The sequence below is a fragment of the Camelus dromedarius genome, chromosome 12 (assembly GCF_036321535.1).
Source record: "Camelus dromedarius isolate mCamDro1 chromosome 12, mCamDro1.pat, whole genome shotgun sequence".
Lineage (NCBI taxonomy): Eukaryota > Metazoa > Chordata > Mammalia > Artiodactyla > Camelidae > Camelus > Camelus dromedarius.
In genome coordinates, this window is record NC_087447.1 from 6,855,792 (window position 1) to 6,873,480 (window position 17,689).

Consider the following 17,689-nt stretch of genomic DNA (forward strand, 5'->3'; position numbering starts at 1 on the left):
CCCCGCGCCCTGGGGCGCAGGCTCGGGACGCCGCCACCCCGCCTTAGCGGCTCCGGGCGTCCGGGCGAGGTGCGGGGAATCGGCCCTCCAGGCCCGCGCTCGCTGCGTGACTTTGGGTGACCCTGCCCTTCTCGGCCTTGGTTTCCCCGTTTGCGCAGCGAATGGAATGAAATGAGCAACTGTGGGAGCCCATCTTTCTCTTGCGCTCTGAGGTTTCTTGAACCTGGAAAGGTCGGCAGCCTTTCCCTTTCCGCGAGCCATCCTTTGCCCACACACCTGGGAGCGCCCGAGGGCGGACTTACCCGGGAGGGGGCGGCGGAGGCTGAGAGCAGTACAGCAGGCCCACCCAGGCCCCAGAGAGACCCTGCTTCCCAAGATGCGTGAAGTTGGAAGAGCCCTGAGGTTGCATGGAGGGAGACTGGGGCAGCCCCCCCCCCCCCCCAGCTCAGGGCTTTTGACTGACCTTGGGGGCCCTAGCCTACCAGGTTGCAGCTCTTATATGATGCGCACACAAGCATTTTGTTCAGGAAACAGTGCATAGCTTTCCTAGGATTTTAGGGCCCATGATCCCAAGAAGGTTAAGAGCCACTGATCTAATCTGTCTTCATTCTCACTCCCAGTTTACAGATGAGGAAAACTGAGGCCTAAGAGGATGCTACTTGCTGAATTCCTTCAACTCGTGAGTCAGTGCTGGAACCAGTTTCTGGGTCTTTGCTTTTCACCATTGGGCATTTATGTGTCCAATCTTGACTAAACCCTTCTGACAGGTCTTTGCATAGCAGAGACCCATGACTAAGGCAGATCAGTCCCTACTACAGGAGACTGCTCTCCTGGTTCAGTTTCAGGAATTAAGGTAGGTGAATCCTGATGGAAAAGTAGGAGGTAACTAGACAGTGAGATGCTGGATAAGATGTTACTAGCTGAAAGAACAGTGTGTGCAAAGGTCCTGAGGCTGGGGGGGAACACTGGCCAATAGGGGAACTGCAAGTGTTTCTTGTGACTGGATCACAGGGAGCAGGAGCCTGGGAGAGGAAAGATGCTCCCGTCACCCCAGAGCAAAACATTCTGGCTCAATCTATGTGTCCCACAGTCCCCAGAATTACTTTCACAAACCTGTCACTCCTACTGATTGCGTTCGGTTGTTCACCAAGTGGGCACTGACTGCCTCCTGTATGTGCAAGGCACTGTGCTCACCTGGGCATAAGATGGTAAAGACCCACGGCTTTGGCTCTCTCTGAAGGAGTCAGTGATTCAAGTCTTACAACCACAATTAATTGGGAAGAAGAAATGGTGTGAAGGAAGCCTATAACTGAAGCCTTAGCTAATCTATGTATTAGAGTAGGCATAAATCAGACAAAGGGAGTTATGGCAGGGGTGGGGGAGATGCCAGGTAGGAGAATTAATTGCCTTGGCATATGGAGGAACTGAAATATTCTTAGTGTTGCTTGAGCAGCGAGAGAGAAAGGGAGAGAAGAGTTCGGGCAGGGCTGGATGGGCCATGGGAGTTTGGATTTTGTTCTGCTTGAGGTAGAAGGCTGCTTAGATTTATACAAAGGAAGGAGAAGGATGCCTGGGAGTGGGTGGTTCAAACTAAGGAGGTGGTAGGCACAAAAGAAGTAGATGGATTTGATAACTGTTTAGGATACAACATATCAAAATTTAACTCAAACTGTATTATACACCTAAATATAAATCCTAGGACTATAAAGCCTCTAGAAGAAAGAGAAGGAAAAACCTTAACAATATTGGGTTTGGCAAAGGGAATTTCGTATATGATAAATTCCAGATGAACTCAAGATTTAAATGTAAAAAGTGAAAACAAAAATACAGCCAGCAGCGAAGGGAGAAATGTTTTTAGTCATCTCAGTGTGGAAAAGTTTTTTGTAACCCTGACATAAAGCCCAGAAGCCACAAAATTTTATTTTACCACATTAAAAAATCTGTACAGCAAAGTCAAAATGATAAACTGAAGAAAATACTTACAAGTTACATCTTGAAGGGCTATTTTTCCTTATATGTGAGTCAGGTACCAAAAACAGTGGAGAAATGGGTAAAGACAAAGACAATTCACAGAAAAGAAGACTAACAGCTCTGGAATATATGCAGCAATGCTTGAGCTCACTCAGAAGAAGAAGAAACACAAATTAAACCTTCACTAAGACACCATTTTCTACTTTAGCAAACAAAAAATCTGGTACCTCACTGGTGAGTTTTCTGGAAAACACATACATGGCTAGAGATTGAGGGGCTGTACAGGGATAGCCCGATTATAGGGACATTTGGCAAAGTTCATTCACTGTCTGGAATAGCAGAAGTCTGGAAACAGCTTAAATATCAATCAATATGAAACAAGATACATTATAGTACCTTTATATAGAGGAATACTATATAGCTGTCAAAAGGAATGTGTGAACGAGGAACCATCTTCAAAATACATTAATTACACAATAGGATGTATGGAATTCTTCCACTGGATTTTTTAAAAAGGTGGACGGGGTGAGACATATATGCAATTTTGGTGTGGTGTCTTTTTTCTGACACCACCTCTTATACCAAGTGTGTGTTTTTTTCCCAGGTACCAAATAGTTTCTCAGGTTTGATAATTCAGTAGAAGACTCAGAACTCAGGAAAGTGCTTTACTGGCTGTTACCAGTTTATTAAAAAGGTTACAACTCAGGAGCATTCAAATAGAAGAGATTCATAGGGCAAGAGATTCATAGGGTAGCCAAATAGAAGAGATCCGTGTGGGGGAGGGGTGCAGAGCTTCTGCCCTCTCCAGGTGAGCCACCCTCCCTAAAAGACTCCAAATCTCCAGTGCCCCGCCTCTCCTGGAGATGGTGAGGAGGCTGAAAGTTTCTACCCTCTGGATCACTTTTTCTGGTGACTAGCCCCCACCCTGAGTAACCTCATTAGCATAAACTCAGGTGTGATCCAAAGCACATTTAGGAATGACAAAAGGCACTCCTATACATTCAGAGGATTTTAGGAGCTCTGTGCCGAGAACCTGGGACAATGACCAAATATATATTTTATTACACCACATTCGGTTATGCATATTTAGAGTCTTTCTCTGGAAGGACATAAATTATTACTTTCATTGTTTCCAAGGGTAGGAGATGACTCTTGGTTCAAAATTCAAAACATACATGTGAATATATTACTTATTTGAAAAACTGTTAAGAAATACTTTGCAGTACTTTGTCTTGGCTTCTAATGTCCACAGTCTCCAAGCATTACCTCCATGCTTGGGAATGGCATCCAGATTCCTCTGCCTTCTGACCCTTTAGACTTTTCTCCATCTTCTGTTCCAGCCACACCCCAAACATACCCTCCCCTCTAGCCTTTCTCTGTGCAGCAGTTCCCTCTCCTAATAACATCCACATTCGAGCTCTGTTCTTAAAACATAGTTCTGAACCCTTCTAGGATTAACTCTTTCAAATTTGAGAACACCCTGTTTTAATGTAATACCCATTTTACAGATGAGGCAGTAGAGGAGATTCAATAACATGCTAAGGTCACACAGCAACCAGGGACTTAAGCTGTCTGGCACCAGAGACCAAGTCTTAATCACTCCTCTAGACTGTCTTTCTAAGAGTAACCTCTTCCCACCCCAGCATGGGCAAACTTGATATTGTTCAGAACCAGTTCAAATGCCAGGTCCTCTGGGGAGTCTTCCCTGCTCCTTAATTAACAAATTTACTTTTTTTTTTCAGGGGGGAGGGTTGTATTATAATATTACATTATGTTTGATTGCATAGACCTGGCCCTGCAGGCATTTCTAGGCTGACTATAGAGCCATTTTCCTTTTGAGCTTTTGTGGTCCAGTCGGCTCCAGGCCCTCTTCTAAGGACTGCATGTACCTCATCTCACTGTGTTCCATCTTCACTGTGTGGATCTCATCATCCATAGTTGATGTTATAGAGGGGAAACTGATGCTCAGGATGACTGGTCACCAGTGGGAAGGGGAAGGGCTATTACAGGGCCTGTGCTCACAGGTGTCAACCGCTGGTACCTGAACCTGGCAGACCCCCTCTCCCCACAACTCCCTCCCTAGCCCCACCCTGGGTCAAGGACCCAGACTAGGCCCTAAGCACAGTGGGTGTCCTATGGACATGAGTTTATTAGAGGAGCCAAGTCAGAGTGGGTACAAGTTGCAGGTTGGGAGGAGGGGGCAGGGGGCATGGGCAGCACTGCCAGTCTGAGGCCAAGAAGACAAGAGGCCAGGGGACCACAGGCAGTAGAGAGCTGGGTCAGCAGCAAGCGGATGGGCTGTTCACCCTGCGAGCGTCAGCGCCGAGGGCACGGCTGTGGCTTTGAGAGGACTGGGGGAGAAGGACAGAGAGATGCTCAGTGGAAGCTTGCCAGGCTCACGTGGCTAGCAGGTGGCAGAGCTGGGACACGTGCCCAGGCCTGCTGGACCCCAGGCCCCATGCCCCTCCTTCCCATTCTGTTGGGCCCCACACCTGCCTCCCAGCTTCCCCCAGCTCCTATCCCCAACTCACTGTGAAAGGTGTAGGTGCCTGGCTCCAGTTGCAGCTGGTGGCGCAGGACAATGAGGAAGCCCCCACCCCAGGGGTCTTCAGCCACTGAGAGACTAGCTTGGGAGGGAGGGCAGTGCCCCTCAGGGTTTTGGGAAGGGCACTTGGATACGACAGGCAAGGGGCGGGGGTGGTGGCAGCAGTAGCTGCGGCGAGGGGGCAAGCTGCAGAGGGGACAGTGGGGTGGTGAGAGGCCAGGGCCCCGGGGGAGGGGGACCTGGGCCTTTGGGTAGCTCCTTTGAGCCCTGCCATGGTGGGGGCGCCTCTCCCGGGTCCAGGCCCAGTGGGTCGGCTCCTTGGCCATGACCTGCATGAGAAGAGTGGGTGGTAAATGGGAGGTGGGAGGTCCAGCCCCTTTCCCCAGCCGCAGGATGCTGGTAGGGCCTCACCTCCTCGCAGGACTGGCGGCTCACAACCGCCCTGAAGCCCATCCGTGCCCACAGCTTGTCCCTCTGACAAAGGAAGTCTGACACTCGACGACGCCAATCTTTGCCCAGGGCCCATGGAAAAATCACACATTTGGGGTCCTCCAGGTCCTCCTCCATGTCATTTGCAAGGTACCTGGCCACAGAGGCCGGGGGCAGGGAACAGAGGCCATAAGCAACTGTCCCACCCCACCCCACAGCTCCCAGCAGTGTCCCCTCCCCCCTGCTCCCACGCCACTCACAGTGCCAGGAACAAATTGCTGCAGGTGTACTCGCTGAGCTTCAGATTGGCACGCCGGAAGTAGACCAGCACCATGGCCAGGAGATACTGCAGACACAGAAACAGGGAGAGTTAGAGGTAGGCACCGGGGGAGAGGGGGTTGTGCCAGGCCCACCTGCACCCAAGGAAGTGTTGGTAGGGTTAGTAATATGGTGGGGAGGGGTTTGCAAAGACAAGGGTTTAAAGGGGAGGCGTTCACTCCACTAGACCAGGGGACCCAATGAATTAGCAGCACTGAAGCCCCACCCACTTTATTCAAACTTCCCCAAGTGATCCTGCCTCTATCTGCACTGTACCACCTCACCTTATCTGAGACCTGGAAACAGGGATCTTTGGAGAGGAATTCCTGGAGGAAACTGTGCTCTGGGGGTAGAGAGGAGAGAGAGTGGACTGGGGTTACCACCCACCCTCCACAAGAAAAGAGCAGCATCAGAAGTTCCTAAACCCAATCCTCCACTGAACCCACTTTCTGACATGATCCCCCCACCTTCCAAACTGGGGGTCACCTGAGAAGGGAAGGGACAGAGATTGCCGGTGATTGCATGGGCAGGTTGAGGTCCTGCCTCACATCTGTTCACACTTGCGCCTCCACAGCCACTCCCCTGCCAGCCCCCAAGTGGACTCACCCAGAAGGCTGAGGAAGGCCTGGAGCTCCTGATGCTGGCGGAAACAGAGAGACTTGCTGCCCTCACCTTGACGGCTCCAGCCACCCAGCTTCACCTGGGTGCCAACCGCAGCGATTGTGGCAGGACCTTCGGTGTCACTCATCTCATGGGGATGGGTGAGGTGGGGTGGGGCAGGGTGACCTGCAGAGAAAGCAGCCCCAGGATTTAGCACCTACCCCACTGCTCCCGCACGAGTCAAGGGGGTCGATGTCGCTGGCCTGACACATGACCTCCAGAAGATGGAGGAACGGGCACAGAGAACTCAGAACAGAAAGAAACTGAGGTGGGGGGGGGTGAGGCCAGAAAAGCAGCAGAATTCCTGGAAGCTGCAGCACCCCACCTCCTCTGCCTGGCACCCCAAACCAGGCCAGAGTAAGAATAGCAGCCACAAGTACCTCTGAGGCTTCCTAAGTGCCTGGAGCTGTGTTAAATACTTTAAGGACATTATCTTATTTCATCCTGGTAGGTAGACCCATTTTGCAAACAGGGAAACTGAAGCACGGAGGTCTCCCGGCCACTTCAAGGTGGAGCCTGTCTGCCCCCAAAGCCAGAGTTTAACTGCTGTTCCTGCCTCCCAACTCACAACCACGCCCTCTCCCCACACCAAAGCGGCAGCGCTGAGAGAACCACCAACCCCTTACTTCACAGAGGGAAAACTGAGGCCCAGAGAGAGGAATGCTATTAGACAAATACTGGGGTTTAGGGCAAGTTAAGGATGGGCCATCTCAAACATTTTGGGCTATGAAGAGAGAGACTCCAACTAAGGGGCTCAGGAGAGGGCCCCCTGCACCACCCCTTGGTCTACGCGGGGGGGCTCCCATCTAGGTTCCCATAAGAAGCCCAGCCTCCTCCCAAGAGAAGTCTTACCTGAGCTCAGGGGTTACCTACAGCATAACTCCCAGCTCAGCGAGCGCACTTATATAGCCCCAGAGCTGCCCCGCCCCCGCGACCCTCCACCAATCAGACCCCTTTCTGGGAAGGGGTGGGGCTTCTCGCCATCACCCCTCACCTTTACATGCGGTAAACCGGGTCAGTCTCCACCACTCGCCTCCCAGCTGCGGCTCCCCAAGGCAAAAAGCTTCTCCAGAGTTTCATCACCTACAAGAGGGGTCTTCACCAGGCGAGCTGGACCCCACGGCCTGCGGACCTGGAATGCGAGTCAGGCTGCGGCGAGTGGCTGATGGGTAAGTTATAATGCAGTGAATGTGCCCTGCTGGGGAAGGGTCGCTTGGTATGTCTATGTTTGTTTTAGAACCAAGAATCCCAAAACTTGGGAACCAGAGAGGAGATTGTCTTGGCGTGAGAATTCCCAGGGGCCGCATCCCCTTTTCAAGGTCCTTTAAGGGTACGGGGAGCCACTCCAGTGTCTCCAAGGTCGAGGAGAAAGGCTTTGCCCAGACCACCTAACCGTTCCCCTCTTCCCTCACACACACACACACAGAAGACCTTAAGCCTTTTCCTCTTCACTGGCTCACTCTCTACAATTCTATAGGACAGTCAGCACCTGCATTACTTTCCACATATGACAGGTGACTCCCCCCCCCTTTTTTTTTTACTGTGATAAAATATACATAACAGGGAGGGAGGCTATAGCTCAAGTAGTAGAGTGCATGCTTAGCATGCACAAGGTCCTGGGTTCAATCCCCAGCACCTCCATCAAACAAATAAGTAAATAAACCTAATTACCTCCCCCCACCCCCAAAATATGTACATAACATAAAATTTACTGCCTTAACATTTTTGAGTTCACATTTTTAAGTATCCACTACACAATAGCTCCCCATTTGTCCTCCCTCAGCCCCTGGCAACCACCATTCTACTTTCTATCTCTATGAATTTGACTACACTACGTCATATAAGTGGAATCATACAGTATTTATCTTTTTGTAGCTGGTTCATGTCACTTAGCACAACATCCTCAGGTTTCATCCATGCTGTAGCATATGTCAGGATTTCCTTCTTTTTAAGGGCTGAATAATATTCCATTCTATTTATTTTATGTATCTACATAAAATACATTCTGTGTATTTATTTATTATATGTGTCTATAGTTCCCTTATCCATTCATCCATCAGTGGATAATTATGTTGTTTCCATATCTTGGCTACTGTGAATCGTGCTGTGAACATGGGTGTACAAATATCTTGAGACTCTGCTTTCAATTCTTTGGGGTATATACCCAGAAGTGGAATAGCTGGATCATAGGGTAATTCTATTTCTAATTTTTTTAGGGAATGCCAAACTGTTTTCCACTGTGGTTACACCATTTTATATCCCCCCACACAGTGCACAAGTGTTCTAATTGCCCCACATCCTGGCCAATACTTGTTATTTTCTGTTTTGTTGATAGTAGCCATCCAAATGAGTGTGAGGTGGTGTCAGGTGGCTTTTCAAATATGTATTTAATAGAAATGGAGGCCCATTTAAGTTTAATAACTTGTGCTGAAAGTCCTGCCAGCGGTGGCAGCAGCTGGGGGCTCAGGTCACATGACAAACACAGTATGGCCCTAGGAAGTAGCCTTTGTGGTTCTTGTGGCCATTTTTCAGATGGGAAACTGAGGCTCAGGGCCCCAACCTCCTGACATGTGAATGAAAGACAGGAAATGTGGGCTGAGCAAGGCGAGTGGTGAGCACCAGGCCAGGCATGCAGCCCAGGTCCCCAGTCACCGGATGCAGGCTTCTCCTGTGACACCACTGCCCTTCCCAGGCTGGACAGCCAGCACCCTTCCCTGCCCTGCTCCCAGCCTCAGGCCTTGGCTCTGGCCACTGCCAGGGTGGACTTTCACTTCTACGGATGACCCCTCCTTTCCTGTGTCTCTCAGTCTCTCTTGATCTCTGGGTCTCTCTCGTCTGAGTCTTTCTGTTCCTTGGGTCTTGGTGTCCCTGTGTCTCTAACCTCTGTGGGTTTCGTGGTTTCTCTGTGGCAATCTCCCCTGCTCCACAAGGCTGGCAAGGACTTCCCTGAACACCTGCCTCCACCAGACCACCCTGCTGTGTGTGTGTGGTTCCCCTTGTGTGTTTGTTATCAGCCTCCCCCAAAGAAGAAGCTATCTCCACAGCAAGCCCCCAAACATGTTCCTAAAGAGGCTATGATCGAATCATCTCCTTATAACCACCCCATGAAGTGGTGCTACGATTAGCCTCCTTTTACAAGCAGAAATAACTGAAACACAGAGTTCGGGTTGTTTCTGAGAGGGTAAGTAACTTACTGCCAGCCACACAGCGCGAGTGTGGAGAGCCGTGAGTCCGCCTGGCTGCCTGGCCCCAGGCCCCACATTGAAGCACAAGCTATCTGGTCCAGCCCTGTTTCTGGATGGAGCCTGGTGTGGAGAAGCAGTTCAGTGAACTGTAAGTGAATCCCCTAGACCAGCTGTGTATCTGACCTCACTCCCTCCCCACCGTACGTCAGGCTAGAGATCAGTTAGGGGTACAGAAAAGCCTGACAGCAGATGTATCACCTTAATCCTGGGTGGATTCAGGCCATTCCTTTCAAGGACAGCCTTGGGCATCTGACATTCTCCATCTCGGGGAATTTTTTTTAACATTTTTTGTAAACGTTTTATTTTGAAAGAACTTAGACTCACACAGGTGTTGCTAAAAAGGATGGAAAGTGTCTGTGTCTCCTCCACCCAGCTTCCCCCAATGGTAACATCTTACCTAACCATAGTTTAATGAGGAAATAATTAGAACCAGGAAATTGACATTGATACAGCAAAATTACAGAACTTACTCAGATTTCAGTTTTTAAAAGTACTCACTTTTACATTTTTTTTAAATTCGGTGTCTCCTTCTATAAATTTTATCACATGCAATCTTCGTGTAATGACCACCTCAATCAGGATACAGAGCGGTTCCATCACCCTCAAGGAAGCCCCTTATGTTAGCCCTGTAGAGTCACACCCTCTTCCCCACCTTTGCCCCTGGCAACCATTAATCTCTTCTCTATAATTGTATCTTGTTAAGAATATTATACAAATGGAATTATACAGTATGTGACCTTCTGAGACTGGCTGTTTCACTCAACATAATGCCCTTGAGCCCCATCCAGGTTGTTGCATGTATAAATAGCTCATTTTTTTTTATTACCAATTATTTTCATTACCAAGTAATATTCCATAGTATGGAATGCATTGTTTCCAGTATGGGCTATTACAAATAAAGCTAATGTGACCATTCCTGTACAGGCTTTTATATGGATATAAGTTTTTAATTTCTCTAGAGTCAAAACCTAGGAGAAGTCATATGGTAAATGTATCTTTAACTTCATAAGAGACCGCCAAATTGTCTCCCCTAAAAAATATATTGAAGTCACTTCTTGCCCCCCACTTACCTGGGAATGTAATGTTATTTGGAAGAAGGGTTGTGGCAGATATAATCAAATTGAGTTGAGGTCATACTCTGCTCCATTCGGGTGGGTCCTAATCCAATATGACTGGTGTCCTTAGGAGAAGAAGAGACCCAGAGACAGACACATACAGAGAGAACTAGACACGGACACAGGGAAGACAGCCACAGGAGGTGCAGGCAGAGATTGGAGGGGCGCAGCTGGAAGGCAAGAACCGCAAGGGTTGCCGGCCCCACCAGAAGCTAAGAGAGTAAGGAAGGCCCCCTGCTTCCTTGATTTTGGATTTCTGGCCTCCAGAACTGTGAAGGATAACAACTTTCTGTTGTTTTAAGCCCCCTGGTTTGTGGTACTTTGTTATATGGCAGCCCTAAGACACTTGTGCATTTTCCATCCACGCATCTTCTCAGGTGAAGTGTCTGATGAAGTTTGTTGCCTGTTTGTTAATTGGATTATTTGTTTTTCTTACTGTCGAGTTTAGAGAGTTCATACAAGATCTTCCTCAACTTATAATGGGGTTAGGTCCCAATAAAACAGCTGTCTGGGTACAGAGTGGTGGTGAGTGTGTTGACTGTTTCCCCGTGCTGGCTGTGGCCCGCTGCTGCTGCGCAGCATCACGTGAGAGTATCACGGCGCATGTCACCAACCTGGACAAAATTCAGAACTCGGAGGACGGTTTCTACCGAATGCCTATCACTTTGGCACTATCATAAAGTCAAAAAAGCCATTAAGTTGAACCATTGTAAGTCGGGGACCATCTATATATTCTAGACAAAAACCTTTGTCACATACATGATTTACAAATATTTTCTCCCAAACTCTAGCTCATCTTTTCATTGTCTTCACATTGTCTTTCACAGAGCAACTCTTTCATCTTGATGACGTACAATTATCAGGTTTTTGGTATGGATTGTGGGAAGAAATTCAAAGGCAGGATTCTTCCATCCCTGAAGGCCTCAAGAAGCCCCAGAGAGCAGACAAAAACCAGAGAGGAGAGGCAGCCAAGGGGAGGCCACTGTAGAAGAAGGAGCCAGAGGCCTGGGGCTTCCAGGCGGCCCTGGCTGGCTGCGTAGGAGGCTAAGTGAGGGCAGAGAGGCCCGGGGGAGGGGAGGAGCAGGAGACGGGAGATGGAGATGAAGACGAACCCTGAGAGGGCATGGCCAGAGGGTTGCCATAGATCATGGATCCCAGAGGCCCGGGGCAGCCACCCTTCCAGCCTGGTTCTGGGCCTCTTTCCTCTGTACACACTTCCTGATTGGCTTCCTAAACTGGAGTGGAATCCTCTATTGCACTGGCTTTAAATCCCTCCAGCAGCTCCAAAGGCTCTCCCAGTCCTGGGAGAGCTCCTCCGAATCCACACTTGTACCTCCGGGTGCCTCCACGAACCTGTTCCTTCCTCACTTTCCCCATCTACTGACCAATAGTTGCTCAAAAATAACAAGAAGAAGAAACCAACAGTCGTTGTTTCTAAGTAAACTTTTTACTGCAGGATGGCAGCCATGCCCGTAAGTGCACAGATCAGAAGTGAGTGGCTTGGTGAATTTGCGGTCAGGTGAAGAAAGCATGTCACAGCTGCCCCTCACACCCCCTCCCAGGCTCCAGTCCTCCCCCAAGCCCAAAGTTAGTCACCATTCTGGACTGTGTCATCATAGGTTAGTTGTGTCTGTTTCAGAACTTGGTGTAAACAGAAGCCTGCGGTACGTCTGCTTTGGATACGTTTGTCACATGCTGCTTCCCCCCCATCGCTCGGTAGCGTTCTCTTAGATGAGTATTTGAAAGTATTTCTACCTTTCTTCTTGCTCCCAACGTCCAATTTATCACTGAATCTTGTGGATTCTGGTTCGAAAATCTCTCCCTAATCCATGCCAACCTCTCCTCCCCACTGTCTCCTCCCCTATCAAGACGGCCGCCTCACCTGCCTGGACCACCATATCACTCCCTAAACAGTCTCCTGACTCCCTGTGCTCTGGGCCCTCTCTAGAGCTGGAATGACCTTTTAAAAACAGTCCTCTTAATAAAATGCAAACTTTTAAACTTCGGTACTTATTTGATCACTGTCTGCAATCCATTTGCTTCCTTGTTTACTTATTTCATGTGTCCTTCCCACCAGGTCAGTGCCTTCAGAACAGGGGTCTCATCAGCCTTGTCAGTTCCCAGACCCCCAGCCCTGACTCAGAGCCTGCTGTGTAAACATGTTGCTTACATTTGGTGGATGGATAAATGAAGGCCCCTGCTCATCTCTGCAGCCGCATCCCTGGTCCTGCCCCTCCATCACCATCCTCCGGCTTCTTTTAGTTCTGTCAGCCCCATCCCCTACCATCCCTGACCCTCGTGCCACTGGGCCCTTGTACATGCTGCCCCTTCCCAACAGGACAAGATGTCCTTCCTTCTGGGAAGATGCTTCTCCCTATGCTGTGTGTGCTTACCCACGTGGCTTGCTTCAGTCAATAGAATTTGAGCAGCAATGGTTTATGCCACATTCGAGCAGAAGCTTTAAGAGTGCCAAGATGGCTCTGCCCTTGCCGTTTTCCATCTGCCCCTGGCCAGGTATTCCCCAGGTAGTGGCAGCCTCTCTAGCCCAGAGTCAGGAGTAAAGAAGACATGGAGCAGATCAAAAGCCAAACTGAAAAGGACATGTACTGTGAATAAGAAATGATCTTTTGTTTTTGAAAGCCACTGAGATTTTGGAGTCGTGTATTATTGTACAGGATCTCTATTTGCTGCTGTCACAGATTACCACAAACTCAGTGGCTTAAAACAATACAAATCTATTCTCTTATAATTCTGGAGGTCAGAAGTCCAAGTTCGGTCTCATGCTGCTAAAATCAAGGTGTCAGCAAGATTTCATTCCTTCTGGAGGCTACCTGCATTCCCTGGCTTGTGGCCTCCTTTCTCCATCTCCAAAGACAGCAAGCATAGTGTCTTGTGACTCTGACCCTCCTCCACTTTTAAGGACCCTTGTGATTACATTGGGCCCACCTGGATAACTCAGGCTAACCTCCCCATCGCAAGACCCTTAACCTAATCACATCTGCAAAGTCCCTTTTGCCATGTGAGATGTTCATGGGTTCCAGGAATTGGGATGCAGACATCTTTGGGAGGTCGCTATTCTGCCTACCACATTTATCATGGCATAATTTATAATGCGCTAATGTACTATTTACAAAATAACACTATTTTGTGCTGGAGGCACACCTCATTTTATTGCACCTCACGGAGATTGCATTTTTTACAAATTGAATGTGTGTAGCAACCCTGTGTCAAGCAAGTCTATCGGCACCATTTTCCAACAGCATTTGCTCACTTCGTGTCTGTGTATCACGTTTTGGTAACTCTTGGCAATATTTCAAACTTTTTCATTGTTATATTTGTTATGGTGATCTGTGATTGGTGATTTTTGATGTTACTGTTACAAAAAGATTATGACTCACTGAAGGCTCAGAAGATGGTTAGCACTTTTTAGCAATAAAATATTTTTCAATTAAGTTTTTTTTTAGACATAATGCTATTGCATACTTAATGGACTACAGTCCATGTAAACATAACTTTTACATGCACTGGAAAACAAAAAAATTTGTGACTTGCTTTATTGTGATGTTCACTTTATTGCGATGGTCTGGATCAGAACACACAGTATTTCTGAGGCATGCCTGTATTTATAAAAGATACATATAAAACATCAGGATATAAAATCTTTGGAAGTACAAGGATAGAAAAAATATCAGGTAAATACTTACTAATAGTGGGAATAGCTGTATTAGTACCAAAAAAATAAAATAAAATAAATTTCAGGCTAAACGCATTACTAGAGAGAAAGAGGGTGCTTACATAGTAATTTTAAAAATATATAGCAATTTTTAATTTATTTACTCTTAAAAATAAAGTCAACAATGGAGAGAACCACGGAGGAAAACAGACAAATAACAATCTTATTTGTAGATCTGATGGCACAGGCAGGCAAAAAAATTAGCAAGGAAATAAAAGATATTAAGTATATGTTGGGGGACACTTAGTGACAGGCCGGTGACGTGGGTTAGTAAGAATTTACCGAAGACAAGGGATAGTTTAAGAACAAAGGAAAAGTTTAATAGGTTCACTGCTACAGGCTACAGTGGGCCACACAGGCAAGAGGAACTGTGTGTTCACCCAGTGTGAACACACACGGTCTTTTATTGGGGAAGGGGGTTCAAACACAAAGGGACAGAGGAACAGATTTCTGATTGGCTATAAGTGAGGTAAGGGCACCAGCAGGCACTGCAGAATATGGTTAACAAGTTTCACCTAGTGGACAGTATGAAGCACTGCACCTAAATGCAGAAAGGCATATGCAGAACATTTTCCAATAAATAGATCAAATTCTAGATCATGTAGCAACTCAACTAATTTCAAAAAGTGCAAATCATTCAGTCTTTTTTTTCCCCCACAGTACAATTAAGTTAAACGTTGCTAACAAACAGCTAAATAGAAAAAAAATCCTACGTATTTTGAAATTAAGAAACATTTTATGAAATTTCTGGGTCGAAGGAAAAAAATCACAATGGTAATTAGAAAATGGATTATAGATTTGTGTTGTTTTAGCCTGCAGTCATAATGAACTAGTTGGAGGATTCAGCTAATAATTCTTAGAAAAGTATGACCTCAAATGCATATATTAGAAAATAAAGGATGAGCGCTAATGCGCTAAGCTCTGCCTTTTAAAGTTACAAAGGAAAAGCAGAAAGACTTCCAGAGAGCTGAGGACCAGAGGGCTGCCTATGTCCCCATCTCCCAGTGCTTCCTTCCCAAACAAATTGGAACAAGAGTGGGAAATAAAACTGCCAAAACCACAGCCTCAGCATAACTTGAAAGCAGAGACCGGCCAAACTTCAGAATAACTAAATAAAAAGAAAGCACAGCAAATCGCGGTGCCATCCTTTTGCTCTGTGACCCCACCATTCCCTGCCACCAGGCTTTGGCCAAAAAAAACGAGGAAGAGAGAAGAGGGGCGCCATGGATGAGGGCCCAAGGTCGATCTAGAACCTCCATCAGGAAGACTACATCCTTCCACTGTCTGAAAATAACGGGAAAATATCCTGGGAAATCAGTTTAGATTCCAGGAAAGGGACTTAAAAGTACATGGGATTTGAAGGGTCTGTCTTCAAAATGCGTAAGTTCTCGTAAAGGAAAAAAAAGCCAAATGATCAAAAGAGTCCTTGGGCAATTGAGTGATGAAGGAGAAAAAGCTGAAGGGAAAAATTTAGGGTTTTGCAAAATAAAAGAGAAATAAAAACACTGGAGGATGCAAACCCCTCCCCCCCACCAAATAAACAAAATCCACCAAAGCATCTGGACTTTGCTATATTGACATAGGTGTGTGCCATAGAGCTAGGGATCTTTTAAACACCCCAATATTACAAAAAGAAAGAAGAAAAAGGTTAATAGATCCATTTGGAATTATTATTAAAACCAAAAAATTATCAGAAAATAAAACCCAACACTTACCAACTGAAGAAACTTCCCCCGGAGAAAAAACAACCATGAATCCAAAGAAACAAAATATCCACAAGGAATTAATCATATATTAGGTCACAAAGAAATGATCAGTAAGCTGAATAAAATGGAAATATTATAAACAATATTCTCTGCATACAATGTAATAAAATGAGATTTTATTAACAAAGACAAAAAAGGAATTAGGTGAAAAACTGGAATACAAAAGTTTAAAAAATAATGATGATAGAAATACTACGTATCAGACTCTATGAGATACATTTAAAGCAATTAGAGGACCATTCGTGGCACTAAACACTTTTATCATTAAAAAGAAAAGAATGGCAAGAAATGAATTTAATTCCCAGCTCTAAGAAAACCAGAAAAAGAACAATGAAGTAAACCAAAAGAAAGCACAAAGAGGAAAAGGATAAAGATGAAAACAGATTAATGCAGTAGAGAACAGAAATTAGACCTGAATTTTTGAAAAAATTAACAAACTGACAAACCACTAGCTTATTTGTTTAAGAAAAAAGGGAGAACACACATATACAGTAAATAAAGGACGAGAGGAAACTAACTATTGGAACAAGAAGTTCTTTAAATCTAAAGATCAGTTTTCAGAATGGCAGAGTGAGAAGCTCAGTTGAAACTGAAACAACTATTTAACTAGAAAAAAATTTTTAAGTTAATTTATTTAGATTCTGGAGATCACCCTAAAGACATATCCAGCAAACACGGAAGCGTTCACTAAGGAGGTCTTGGTAGGAACAGTGAGAGTCTGGCATTTGAGTCACCACCCACTCCTTTTTCCTTCTTCCCCGTCTCCTTTCTGTCTTATGGAAGCTTCACTCCAGGCTGGGCAGCCAAGAAAACAGGGGGCTCCCTCTCCCACTCTCATTTCCCAGTGTACAGCTAAGTGTTCACTTCAGGGTGGGCAGGCCATCAAGGTTTCTCATCCCCTCATTATGGAAGCTCTATTCCAGGCAGGTGCAGCAAAAGAGGACTGGACATCTTCCCCCCCCCCCCCCCCCCCCGCCCCATTCAACTCACACTTGCAGACAAGAAGCTTGACAGGCCTAAAATACTAGATCCCCCTGGCTTACGCCCAACTCTCTCCTATGACAGAGATTCTATGCCAGGAGGAAAAAGTCAAGAAGACCAGGGGCCACCATCTACTCCCATCAGCTTGTAGAACAGGGGTGTCACCCATGGATAATAGGCTGTTTGCCCCACCCCCAGTTTCTGTAAGGAAGGTCAGAGGTTCTGCCCAGGTGAGGGCAGGCTGTAAAGATAGATAACACCATAGCCATGCCTGGAGGAAGTAACTTTATTTGAAACAATGTCTATTAGCATTATTGAACAAAACAGTATCTTCACTGGGAGTAATTAAGAGGCTACTCCTTGATACTTGTAGCAACATGTAGAACAGCAGGGCAACCAGGAATTTAAGAGAAGGAATCACAGAAAGAGACAGGCAGGAAGAGCCCTCCTAGCATCAGTCTACCCTGAGGGTGGGGAAGGCTGTGCCCACCTTCCAGGCTGCATCCACCCAGGTGCAACCAGAGCAGAACATGGGGCAGTTGAAAACATTCCCCAAGCCACATACAGACCTATCAACACAGGGCAGAAGCCTCGCCAACACAGGGCCTTTAAGTACAATCTCTGACCAAACACTAGCTGAAAAATACACCCCCCACCCCCGCCTCCCCTCCCAACCCTGCTGGCTCAGGGGCAACTTCTGGGAAGCCAAGCCTAAAAATAAAATCACATGTAGATATAGAAAAAGCATTTGACAAAATCCAACACCCACTCATGATTTAAAAAAATAAACAAAACTCTCAGCAAACTAGGAATAGAAGGAAACATTTTGAACTTGATGAAGAATATCTACAAGAAACACTACAGCCAACATCATAATCGTGAGAAATGCAAAGCCTTCCTACTATAATCATGAACAAGGCAAGGAT

General features: G+C 46.7%; 1 protein-coding gene and 1 long non-coding RNA gene across 9 annotated transcripts in view; one reads left to right on the forward strand and one right to left on the reverse strand.

Moving 5' to 3' along the window:
- Nucleotides 1-3: 3 nt before the first annotated feature.
- Nucleotides 4-5,950, forward strand: LOC135322632 (uncharacterized). The gene is made up of 3 exons (XR_010383305.1): nucleotides 4-231; nucleotides 621-683; nucleotides 5,838-5,950. It is a non-coding gene; the product is annotated as an uncharacterized LOC135322632 (long non-coding RNA).
- The window catches only part of SPDYC (speedy/RINGO cell cycle regulator family member C), a 37,572-nt gene continuing 21,890 nt past the window's right edge, over nucleotides 2,008-17,689 (reverse strand). For 6 of the 8 annotated variants that reach the window (XM_064492144.1, XM_064492143.1, XM_064492147.1 and 3 more), the window contains 5 exons: nucleotides 5,870-6,049; nucleotides 5,548-5,606; nucleotides 5,206-5,291; nucleotides 4,928-5,099; nucleotides 2,008-4,845 (listed from right to left, as the gene is read on the reverse strand). In XM_064492144.1, the coding sequence (XP_064348214.1) occupies nucleotides 4,348-4,845; nucleotides 4,928-5,099; nucleotides 5,206-5,291; nucleotides 5,548-5,606; nucleotides 5,870-6,049 (995 nt within the window). In that variant the 3' untranslated portion in view covers nucleotides 2,008-4,347. Of the gene's footprint in view, nucleotides 4,846-4,927; nucleotides 5,100-5,205; nucleotides 5,292-5,547; nucleotides 5,607-5,869; nucleotides 6,050-6,917; nucleotides 7,056-9,117; nucleotides 10,073-17,689 lie in introns of those variants that run through there. The other 2 variants (XM_031448054.2, XM_064492149.1) reach the window with 2 other exon arrangements.